The sequence below is a fragment of the Zingiber officinale genome, chromosome 7A (assembly GCF_018446385.1).
Source record: "Zingiber officinale cultivar Zhangliang chromosome 7A, Zo_v1.1, whole genome shotgun sequence".
NCBI lineage: Eukaryota > Viridiplantae > Streptophyta > Magnoliopsida > Zingiberales > Zingiberaceae > Zingiber > Zingiber officinale.
In genome coordinates this window covers 43,923,546-43,936,325 of record NC_055998.1, presented here as the reverse complement: position 1 = coordinate 43,936,325, position 12,780 = coordinate 43,923,546, and the positions used below count along the sequence as shown (strand labels likewise).

Here is a 12,780-nt window from a genome sequence, read left to right as displayed (position 1 = left end):
AGTTCTTGACGATTTCGACTCCGGAGCGAGGATTGGATCCGAAGACGAGGCTTCTTCGTAGATAAGTTTTCTCTTTCCCCCTTTTCTTGGTTTCTTGGATTGGGGATTTAAGAAATGCTTGTAATCTTTATTTCTTCGGGTATTCTTCCTCGATTCATGGAGTAGATCTTGTATTCTAGGATTAAGGGAGTATTTGTATGATGGATTGATGAAATCTCTTATGGATTTGCCAATTTCTTGTTTCAATGACATTGTCTTGCTTGTATCAATTAGATCTTGAATGATTGATGGTGATTTGTGCTTAATTCTCATTCTTGATTGATTGTTTGGATTTCTTGTGGACTTTGTAAAGATAAACTCTCACTCGATCATCCGAGGGATCCACGTGACAGGTGCAAGCCCGTGTAAGGACGTTTGAGAGATAATCTTGAAGAGGAAATAGGAATTTTCAAGAGAGTAGGATGGATCTTGTGATTAGTTTCTTGTATCTTGATAGATTAATAAGTTGTGGGCTTCTATGTTGATATCCGAGGAAGGCATAGTAATAGGTGTGCTTCTGTGTAAGGACAACGTAGGTTCACGTCTAATTGATCATATTTAGATACATTTCTCAGTCCTTAGCCGGTTATCTATTGCAAGAGAGAACCGACAACTTTCTACAAGTGTTTGGCAATTGAGGGATAAGAATTAGTGAACCATTTACATTCAAGAAATCTTACAAAGAAACTGAAACTCCTAGAATCTCCCTTTATCATAACCCAAAACACTAAACTCTTGTTTGTTGATCTTTAATATTAGATTTATTTACCTTCACTTTGCATTTGAAACATTTGGATAGTTGTTTAGCTAATTCGCATTGAGACATTTCTAGTGCTTATTCCAGTCCCTGTGGATACGATAATCTTTTATATTACTTGCGACATTTCCATACACTTGCGGAGCGTAACATTGTTACTCCAATAATCAAGAAGGCCTAGTGCCTCGCTACTACCTGGAAGTCAAAATATTAAAATAAAATATTTAATTAACTTTCTGGTAAAACATTAAAATTAGACTTAATTAATGCTTTAAAAAAAAGTTTATCAAACATTTTTTTTTAAATCTTCAAAAATATTTTTATACATAGAAAATTCTCAAAAGATTTAAATTGGAAACTTTTGTTACAAAATATCTAACTTAGAATTTTGACTTAGAAATGTTTTTCTAGAAAATCAGTGAAATAATTTTTTTAAAATATTTTCTAAGTTTTAACCCTTAGATTTTTTTAACCTTATTTTTTATGTGATCAAAGGAGGAGAAGAAAAAGTATAAGTCTAGGGGGAGATAGAGAGATTGTTATTTTTAAAATTTTCCTATCTTTTTGCACTTTATTGCAATATTAATTGTTTTATTATTATGTCTTATTACCCTACCTTAACTTGAGTTGCTCACATCAAAAAGGGAGAGATTGTTGGAACCCTAAGGTTGTTTTGATGTGATCAAACAAGTTAAGATTGTTCCTATGGTATTTTGACCCTATGTCTAAGTGTGCAGGAGTTTAGAAACACAGGAAGTCGAGTGTAAGACACGGCTAGAGAGAAAGACGGCATGGGGAGAGAGACGATGGGCTCGATGCGTCCAAGGGATGAAGTGCCGCGGAAGAGTACCCCGGCAGACGAGAAGGAAGCGTGTGCTGGTTCCGAGGGATGAGAAGCCGAAGCGGAAGATTGCTCCGGGAGCAAGAGACGCAGCTAGCGAGAAGGACAGCACGGGAAAGAGAGTCGACAAGCTCGGTGCGTCCGAGGGATGGTGAGCTGCGGATGAGTACACTGGCGGACGAGAAAGAACCACGCGACGACTCTGAGGGACGAGAAGCCGGAGAGGAAGACTGCTCGAGGAGAAGGCCGGAACTTGGGTTTGGGTGAGCCCTATTTCGGATGGTCGAGATCACCCAAGCTAGTGGAGCCGGAGCGAAAAACCCGAACCGAGACGAGCTGAACCAGAGCAAAGGTCTCGGACCGAGAAAAGTCAACCCTATTGACTTTCCTGGTCCGGGCACCCATATCCCTTCCGGGTGCCCAGACCTAGATATTTTCCAAATTGCGGTCAAACCGCAGTCTATACGTTGGGGGATAAAATTTTATTCCCCCCCCCAAGGCGCCCAAAACCCTTCGGGGGGCCCCAAACAATGCTATAAATATAGCACTGATCTGGACAGTTTATTCAATTCACTTGTAATTCATTTCTCTGTGTTTTACTTTTCTGTCTGTGCTGTTAATGCTGTAGGAGGCTACTCTGCATAAAGGAGACATCAGATAGTGCGTCATATTTTCCTTGGATTAGCAATCTCCTGATTGCAAACCAAGTAACTTCCTTGTGTTTGTTTGCTTTTTACTAGTCTCTTTATTTTAATTACAAGGGCTTTTATTTAGTTGAAAATACGAGAAAGGGTTATTTTATCTTGTAGGGTAATTCACCCCTCCCCTCTTGCCGGTCTCCAAAGGGTCCAACAGTATTCACTAGGAATTTTATCTTGCCTAAACTCACTTAGGATTTTTCTACACACTCAATCAAACTTATTAGAACTATAATAATCCTTAACTTTGAACCTTTTGTTATTATTAAAACTTAACTTTAATCATCTAGTACTCCCTGCACCAATATTGTATATGCGTAGATTTAACCTACGTAGTAAGTAAATTAAGTAGATATACGAGTAATCCCAGTATTGAGTACTAAAAAGGGATAACAAGAGTAATAAGATACTTGGAAGTATGCTCATGAATATAGACTATATTATACAAGATATCCTATTATGATCGAAGGATACAACGATGCGGGTTGGATATTTGATATAAAAGGCTCTAAGTTTACGAGTGGATATATATTCACTTTAGGAGGTGTAGTCATTTCATGAAAATATTCTAAGTAAACTATAATAATCAGATCTACGATGAAATCTAAGTTTATAGCTTTTGACAAATATGTTGGAGAAGCTGAATGACTATAAAAATTCTTAGAAGATGTTCTTAGATGGTCGAAACTACGATGGAATCTAAGTTTGTAACTTTTAACAAATATGGTGAAGAAGCTGAATAACTATGAAAAATCTTAGAAGATGTTCTTAGATGGTCGAAACTACGATGGAATCTAAGTTTGTAGCTTTTGACAAATATGGTGAAGAAGTTGAATGACTATGAAAATTCTTAGAAGATGTTCTTAGATAGTCGAAACTGGTGTCGGTAATTTGTATACATTGCGATAGTCAATCAGAAATTGATCGGGCATAAAGCCATATGTATAATGATAAGTCTAGTTATATACGTCATAGATATAATTCCATTAGATAACTATTCTTAACGAGAGTTATCACTGTTGACTATGTGAAACCAAAGGATAACCTACAATATCTGTTAACTAAAGGGTTAAACAGAGAGTTAGCTGCAAGTTCATCACAAGGGATGAGTTTGATGTCGATAAGAAATGTTGGTGCAAAGGAAACCCAACCTATGTAGATTTGAGATCCCAAGAACTACGTTTAAAGGGGCAACCTAACTGCATGGACAAAATTGCTCACTGTGGGGGATGACTCAATAGATCAATGAAGGATGGAAGTTAAGTACACAACTTTTAATGATCCAATGGAGTAATGTGGAATACTCTTGTGAGATCACTTATGTGAGAAAGAAGTGGGGTTGCTTCGAAAAGAATTAGAGATACAATTCTTAGAACTTCTTATAGAACTAGGTGTATTCATGGCTAAAAATGAACACACTTACGAGAACTGAGTTGTATTAGGGAGAGTTCTGATAAGATATGTCATTGCTTATACAAATGACAGAACAATTCAAGGATATCATATTTACTGTCAGCTAGTAAACAAACAAATCTTTATAAGGGAAGGTTCAAAGGGTAAAACTTACCTATCTTATACTAGACAAAACTGTTGAATGCTATCACATACCCTGTTTCCATTCATGTGGGGGATTGTTAGAAATGTGAATGAAAAACAAGAGGTGGAAAAAAGAGGCATCATTGTGAATAGGTTTTTAGTCCCACATTGAAAGTTTAATGGCCTTAGTGTTGGTTTATATTATTGCACATACATGTATGTAAAGGATTGAAAAGCGCGCTAGACGGGGGTGAATAGTGTTCGTGACTTTTTCACGATTTTTATAAAACTCAAGTTAAATTCACAGCAGAAATAAATAATAAAACTAACACAAGTTTCTTTTACTTGGTTTGAAGCCCTTGACGACTCATACTCCAAGGCATGCGATCGTCGATCGCTTTCGTTAGACAATCCACTAACAATTCAAAGATTACAAAATCTAAATGTGAAAGTAGTGATTGACATTTTTGGCTCTACTTGGACCCTCCTTATAAAGGATGATCCAGGGGCCTCTATGCCTTTAAGGCGCCTAGATCAAAACTAATCAGATCTGAGCTCGTTGCAGCTTACCCACTTCTAGGCGCTTCTATCCCTTTAAGATGCCTCAGTTGCTAATGTGGTGAGAGCTTAGTGGAGCTCCTCCTAATCGACTCTATCTCATCCCAGGTGCCTCAATTCCTTTGAGGCGCTTGGATTTGACGTGCATTGACTAATCGGAAGATGTCACCTCACCTCCCTCTACCACGCGCTGAGATGATAAAGACGCCTAAATACTATTTAGCTCAAGTACTTCTTAGTAATCAAATAGCATAAAAAAACTTGGCTTGGAATGAGAGGTCTAGCCCTTTGAATGTTTTTTTTTGCTTTTATATGAATGCTCTTGAGTCAAAGTCTTTATTTCAGACATAAGCCGATTGTTTCGCAATATTAATCGACTGATATGGTCTTCGATAACTTTTTATCTCGGGCATTGACGCTTCTGAAATCTGTCTTATTTTGTCTCTAATTTGAACGTTAGACGACTAATATAAACCATCATTCGACTGTAGTCAAATTGAGCAAGCAAGTTTCACTCGCTTCCGTGCTCTTTAACTCAATATCAGTTAAATAGAACACATGAGCCCCACTCGTTTATGTGATCTTCAATTTGATATCAGTAAATCTATGTTCTACATCAATCGACTAATCGCATTAGTCAAATAGAGCACATGAGTCCCACTTATTTTTGTGTTTTTTAATTAGACAGCAATCGATTGATGTCCAACATCAATTGGCTGATCACATCAGTCAAACAAAGTATGCAAATCTCATTCACTTCTGTACTCTTCAATTTAACATCAGTCGATTGATATTCAACATCAGTCGATTGATATTCAACATCAATCGATTGATGTCATCAGTTGAGCAGAACAAATGAGTCTCACTTACTTCTATTCTTCTTTAAGTTGACATCAATCGATTGATGAAACGTATCAATCGATTAATAATTTGATCCGAATGTATTTTTAAAGTAGCAGTTGATTGATTTACATATCAATTGACTGATGCTTTTATCTTAGCCTAGTATTACGTGATGCCAATTGAATCTCTTGTTTATAAGACTTTCATGCTTGGAGTCTTCTCATCTCCGGATCTTTATCCACCTTTACATCATATCCATGATCCACTCAAGTTTATTCTTTTGTCAAGAATCTAATTCTCGTACCATACTTCTTGTCTCCCATCTATAAAGATTTATTTCTCCCTGTCTCCAATCTATATGGAAATTTTCCAATATATTCATCGCATAAGTAAAATCTCCTCTTATTATTCTGATCTTAAATGTTATCGAAAAGGTAAATTATTTCTCGGACATAATTGCATCCATAATTCTCATCATAAAATGAGCGGTATTTAAGTGGGAATGCAACGCCGTGAAACGTCATTGTGATCCATTGCGCAATACGCCAATACCAGTTCCCAGAATTCAACCGGCTTTAATATTTACAAAATACTGCATTTATTTTCTAAAATATATTTCATTAAAAAATATAAAAATAATAACAAAAATCAGTGGTCAATGGCGGCTGCCATCATGAGATATTCAATATAGACCGAATAATTTTAAAGAGTATCGATTTAGTCCATGAAAGTATTCTATGAATAAATTGAAAAATGTTTGTAGCCGTTGATTTATCAGTTGAGTAATTTTTAAATCAACAGTATTAAAAAAAATCATACTCAGAATTTCTGAGATGTTTGAAAACTTAAAAAAGCGTTGTACCATTACCTCGTGGCATCAATCAGAGATTTTGATTTCACAGGCATGCAATAATTAACCTTGTTGTCGCAAACTTATGGCTAGAAACACGGATCAACTTGATAATAATTTTGTAGCCAGAGGGACCGATTATTGTGGTCACCAAGTAGGAGACCCCAATTGCGTGATTATAATTTTATGGATCGACTTGGTCAATAACTTTTCGGTCATTCATGGTGGCTGTCGGTGGCAATTTTATAATATTTTTTTTGTTTATTTGATATCATATATTCAATTAAGTTTTCTATGGAAGTTTTCTATTAGTTATCCAAATAAATCAGAAAATATTAGTAATGATAGATTTTATTAATCCAGCTCGTCATTCATCAAAATTAGATTGGATATTTAATGCTTACAAATTGAAAAGAAGTCTTTCAAATGTTAAATGGTCGTTTGTTAAATTGCTGAAAAAAGGCCGCACCGTTACTGCAGAGGGGAAAAGAGTTTGCGTTATTCCATTGACTAAACAAAAAAACTCTGTCTACATTCACTTAGACCATCTCCAACTCACATCATTAAATATGGTATAATTTTCACATCAAAATAATATTATTTTAACACCAAACACTATTTCAACTCCAACCCATCATCATCATATCACACAAAAAAAATATTCTTTAGAATATTCTATTATTCTTAATAATTTTTTTTATATGATAATTATTATATTTAAAATTAATACTTCTTAATATTCTTTTTTAATATTTGAAATTAGTGATAATTTATAAATGTAATTATAATTAAAATATATTAAATAAAATTAAAATAATAATTTTAATAAATTAAATATTTACAAATATACATAATAAAATTTAAATATGCTATTAAATACACTTAATTTAAATTTATAATAAATAATAATTACATTTAATTATACTATAAATAAAGATAAAGAAAATAATAATTATTAATTAATTACATTTAATTTTATAATAATATAATAAAATAAAATAAAAAATTCTCTTCATCATCAAATATGATGATGTGAATAGTACAACACTATATTTGGTATTGCACTATTTACATTATCATATTTGGGATGAATTTTAATATATGGATTGGAGTAATTTGGTATTAAATTGATATTAAATTTGATATTTTGATGATGAATTGGAGATGCCCTTAAGTATTCGCTCTAGAAACATAAAACGCATTTATTTCGATTTATCGAGCTCAAGCATTCATTACTTATCACATTTTAATTGCCCGTTCAGACGCGCCTGGTTGTTCCATTCCGGTACCTCTGATTTCTCCTTCCTTCCTCTCCGAGTCACTGTCAAACAGGAAACTTCTACCAACTCCACTTCATGACAATCAATGCATGTGGGCCAGCACGGCTCCGCGGGACTCCCAATTTAAGCTGCCAAGGGGGGAAAAAAATAAACCAAATTGAGAATCGAAAGAATAGCGGAGATGGGAGGGATCAAGATCTACGGGATGCCCACGTCCACCAACACCATCCGAGCTCTGGCGGCCCTCAACGAGAAAGGCCTCGACTACGAGCTCGTCATCGTCGACCTCCGCACCGGCGCGCACAAGCACCCTAACTTTCTTGCCCTCAACGTAATTCTTGTTCTTCCATCCTCTTTAATTTATTCCGTTTCTACTTTCTCTAATTTGTTATCATATCAATCGTTTGCTCTTCTTAAAATTTGCAGCCCTTCGGCCAGATCCCAGTTCTGGAGGACGGAGACGTCGTCCTCTTCGGTGAGTTATCTACTTCGCTTCTGACGAGAGACTTTCATTTCGCTCCCTATGGTTTTTTTAAACCCTATTTTTAGTTTTGCCCTTTAGTATTCTAAATATTACTTATTAATGAAATAAAGATATTTTGATAATTTATTCTTAATTTAAATTATGATTTTTTGCATGTAAATAGATATATTTTATTTTTATTTGACCAACAGTAAGAATTAAAATTTAACATTTGAAATTATAAGAGTTAAAATTATACAGAGCTAAAATATGGGATAAAATGAAAATTTCTCCTAATCTTCTCTGTTTCTTTGGTCGGAATAATTTTAAGTTTGGGCGTCCAAGGATCTGATTGATCTCCTTCACTTTTTTTTTTTTTAATTTTTTTTATGCGTCGATCGGATACGCAGAGTCGCGGGCGATCAACCGATACATCGCTACCAAGTACGCGGAGGCCGGGCCGGACCTCCTCCTCTCCGGAGGAACCCCCGCAGAGCGTGCGGCGGTGGAGATTTGGCTCGAGGTGGAGTCGCAGCAGTTCGGGCCGCCCATCGCCTCGCTGGTGTTCGAGGCGCTGATCAAGCCAATGCTTGTCAAAGCCACGGCCGACGAGGCGATCGTGGAGGCGCAGGCTGCGAAGCTGGAGAAGGTGTTGGATGTGTACGAGGCGCGTCTGGCGCAGAACAAGTACCTCGCCGGAGAGCACTTCACCTTGGTCGACCTCAATCACATCCCCTACACCAACTACCTGCTGAAGACGTCCAAGGCCGCACTTGTCACATCTCGTCCTCACCTGCTCGCCTGGTGGAAGGACGTCTCCGCCCGTCCCGCCTGGGTCAAGACCGCTGCCGGCATTCCCTTCTGATCGGTAATGTTTCTGTTGCTTTGATGCTTGGGGAGAATGAATGAATGGAAATAGAATTCCGATGGCCTCTCCAAGCTTTTCATCTTCTGCTGTTTCGCTTTCATCTTCTCAGACGATAACAATAAAGCGGTTGTTCCACTATGATTCTTTTGCTAGCTAGGCATTTCCATTGTGGCACCGTACCAAAGCTCTGGCTTTTATACATCACTTTAAAGACCTCTTGAAGTCACAAGTCGGCTTCCTCTTGAATCCCTTTTCACTCTTCGTTATTTGACCGATCTCACCTAGTCCCAACGCAATATAACTACTTCCTCTATCACTGGCGCAGTAAGAGCTCTACATTCTTCCACCGCTCACCCGCAAGCAGAGATCATTGCTACGCCGCTGCTGAGGGTAGATTTGGATCATAGGAGCAAGGAATCCTCTGAGTTCATTCCTAAATAAGTTCCTCCTCCCACCTAGGAGAGGCCGCCTACCTGCTGGGAGGGGCGCTGGGTGAACATTATCACCTTTTGCATCACAATAATGGTAGATTTGACCACACTACTCCAACAGCAATGCCCTGATGTTGCCGGCCATATTGTAACAATCGAATTCCGATCTACATTGTCGGTGGCTAGCCTATTACGTAGACTCTTTGTGTTTGATGCTGAATAGCACAAAGCCAAGCAATGAGTCAAAAAATTGGGGTTTTGTCAGTAGACAATGTGAGTCACAGGGTTTTAACTTTGCCGACACCGAACTGAAGTCAAAGTAAAAAATTGTAATTGAAAATTCGAGTAAGTTCTTCAATTTTATTATTATCACAATTAAGCTGCCAAGTTTAGAGATCGATCAGAGATCGAGGACCTGTACTAGTAACCGATCAAGATCTATTATTTTCAGATGTTGTAGCTACTGGGAACGGTGTGTGAGCATCCAGCTCTGGAATAATGCCACAACACTTGCAAGATGAGCTAGAAGATGACATTAATATATATTCTAGTGAGGTTGACAGATCTGACATCGACCATACAACTGAAACAAATGACACACGATAAACTAACATGGAGAGAGGCTCACGTAGAAAAAGTAACCCGTTTTCTACTCCTATCTGTCATGAAAAGTAAAAGAAATCATCAGACTGCATAAAAAATTGTAAAGTGTCCAGAGCGGATACAATATAAAGTGAATCACAATCATCTCAAGTGTCGACTGATAATGTGAGACAATACAGTATAAAAGACTACATGGAGGCTTTAAATTGTATGTCTCTGGAATTTAAGAAGGTAGTAGTTTATAAATGTACGTAACACAGTTGTTTTTAAAACCTAAAGTTAGAGAGTTATTTTTAACAATCAAGAGAGATGATTTACAGCTAAAGTGGTTGTAAGATCAGATGCAAAGGGACATACAACAAAGGGCTACTTAAATAATTTTATATGATAAAAGATGATTCATTTGTCCCAAAGCTTTTGTCAATCTGTTCCTAGGTCAACACGAATGAGATAAATCATGGATGATTACTAGCCATTAGTACAGATGATAAGACACGAAGGGGAGACATACTCGAATACGTCGAGTTTTGACCCTAAGACCATACTTAATTGATTTCAGCTCATGCATCAGGTGAAGACTTGAGCCATAATAATAATGATTCCTAGCAATGCTATTAGTTATTTCTACAGACAAGTACAAGAATCTTTTCAACAGTCTGATTATACTATTAGTATGTCATTTCATAATGTCCTAAGATCTTGTTCAAAGATGTCGCTTAATTGGATAAAGTCATTTTCTAATCACAACAATACTCATCCATATATTCAAGAAAATTCCTGATATTTCTTTTATTTTAAGGTAAATGCTCATAAATTTTCTCAAATATATCATCGTTATTAGATGTTATATTCATAGTCCATATCACTTGCTTATACAAATTTTCAGGATTGTATTGGTGCAATTAACGACACTCACATCAAATATAGTAAAAAAAAAAAAAAAGGTGATTCACGTACCCCTAGCGTCCCCGTCAACTCATCTCTAGGTCAACATGAAAATAGTCAATCATGAGTGATTATTAGTCATTAATGCGGTAACCAATACATGGGGGAAGACATACTCGAACATGTCGAATTTTGACCTCATGATCTAATATAGCAACACTTCATATCTTATCATCACACCGCCCTGAGGGGACGACGGTACTTACATCAAAGCATCAATACCGTGTCACTTGCATGTTCCATTTATTGGTAGAAAAGGTAGTCCAACACAAAATGTAATGGTGGCATGTGATTTTGATATGTGTTTCACATTTGTATTACCTGGTTGGGAAGGAAATACTCATGACACTAGAATTTTCTATTTCGCTATTAAAGATGCTTCAAAGAACTTTCCAATGCCAGCTAGAGCTTCATATTTCAATTAAATTTATCTTAAGTTCAAGGTTTTAATTATGAAATCTCTTTAAATATCTTATGTTCTAATGATACAGTGCATGTTTTGTGGGGTCAGTATGATGATGTGGTTATAAGTCAATACCACAAGAGGGTCAGGAGTCAAGCTGACTTGGAGGTCAGGAAGGTCAGAAGTCAAGCCTCCATGGCTGGTCAGCAGTCAAGCTGACGTGGTGAGTAGGGAGGTCAAAAGTTAAACTTACGTGGCCAAAGTCAAAGTCTCAGTTGATAGGGCGGTCAAAGGAAGAAATTATAAGATCAACCCTGATAGTGGGCAATAAACGGGCCCGCGGGCCAGATATAGCTGAGGACTGAGACTACAAGTTAATTAAAGGTCTGGACACAGACCTGGCGTACAGGTCGGGACATCCAAGTCAAGAATCACAAGTCTAGCACAGACCTGGCGTGCAGGTCGGGACATCCAAGCCAAGAATCAGAGGTCTGGCACAGACCCAGCGTGCAGGTCGGATCATCCAAGCCATGAATAGCAGCGAATAGTAAACGGGTCTGGACATAGACCCAGCGTGCAGGTCGGGACGTACAAGCCAAGGATCAGAGGTCTGGACACAGACTTGGCGTGCAGGTCGGAACATCCAAGCCAAGGATCACATGTCTGGATACAGACCTGGCGTGCAGGTCATGACATCCAAGCCATGGATAGCAAAATAGTAAACAGGTCTGGACATACACCCAGCATACAGGTCGGGACATCCAAGCCATGGATAGTAGCGAATAGTAAACGGATCTGGACACAGACCAGCGTACAGGTCGGGACGTACAAGCCATGGATAGCAAAACAGTAAACAGGTCTGGACACAGACCCAGCATGCAGGTCAGGACGTACAAGCCATGGATAGCAAAACAGTAAACAGGTCTGGACATAGACCCAGCGGGCAGGTCGGGACGTACAGGCCATGGATAACAAAACAGTAAACAGATCAGGACACAGACCCAGCGTGCAGGTCAGGACGTACAGGCCATGGATAGCAAAACAGTAAACAGGTTGGAACATAGATCTAGCGGGCAAATCGGGATGTAGAGACCATAAATCGCAGATGACAAAGGCGGGTCGGAATGCTAGCTTAACACACAGATCGGGGTATACAAGTCAGGGATAATAGTATATAAAAGCAGGGCGGGTACAGACCTCGGAAGGCAGGTGCGTCGTTCAGACACTACGGGACAAACAAGCCAAGGAATCGTAACCACTTGTCAGAGAATGTCAGGGAATAATCAGGGGGTCAGGGAATATGCAATTTGTCAGGGCTCAATGCATCTTCGATTTTGCCGCCAGCCTATTAAGAAGAGCCACGTGTCAATCACCGCTAGACAAAGCCTGACAGCCGACATTCGCTGACACCCGTCAGGCCCAGAAACTTCCATTGCAGTATAAAAAGGGATGTCTTGTCCCTTATGCAGGTACGCTCACTCGTCATTTCTCACTAGTCTTCACTTTTCGTCCTTGTTCTCTGATTTCTGGGGAAAAAGTACCTGACTTGAGCGTTGGAGGGCCTGACCCGGAGACTTTTTCCTTAGTTTCTGGTCTCTAACGATTGGTGGATTCGTCTGAGTGTGCGTAGAGCAACAGCGTCATCGTCTTGGTCATCTATCGCCT

At 38.2% G+C, this 12,780-nt stretch overlaps 1 protein-coding gene across 1 annotated transcript; it reads left to right on the top strand.

Moving 5' to 3' along the window:
- The first annotated feature begins 7,538 nt into the window (after positions 1–7,538).
- Positions 7,539–8,871, top strand: LOC122001366 (glutathione S-transferase 3-like). Its single transcript, XM_042556080.1, has 3 exons — positions 7,539–7,733; positions 7,829–7,877; positions 8,276–8,871. Exons 1-3 carry the CDS (start codon positions 7,584–7,586, stop codon positions 8,728–8,730), a joined length of 654 nt encoding a protein of 217 aa, XP_042412014.1. The 5' UTR covers positions 7,539–7,583; the 3' UTR covers positions 8,731–8,871.
- The last annotated feature ends 3,909 nt before the right edge of the window (positions 8,872–12,780 follow it).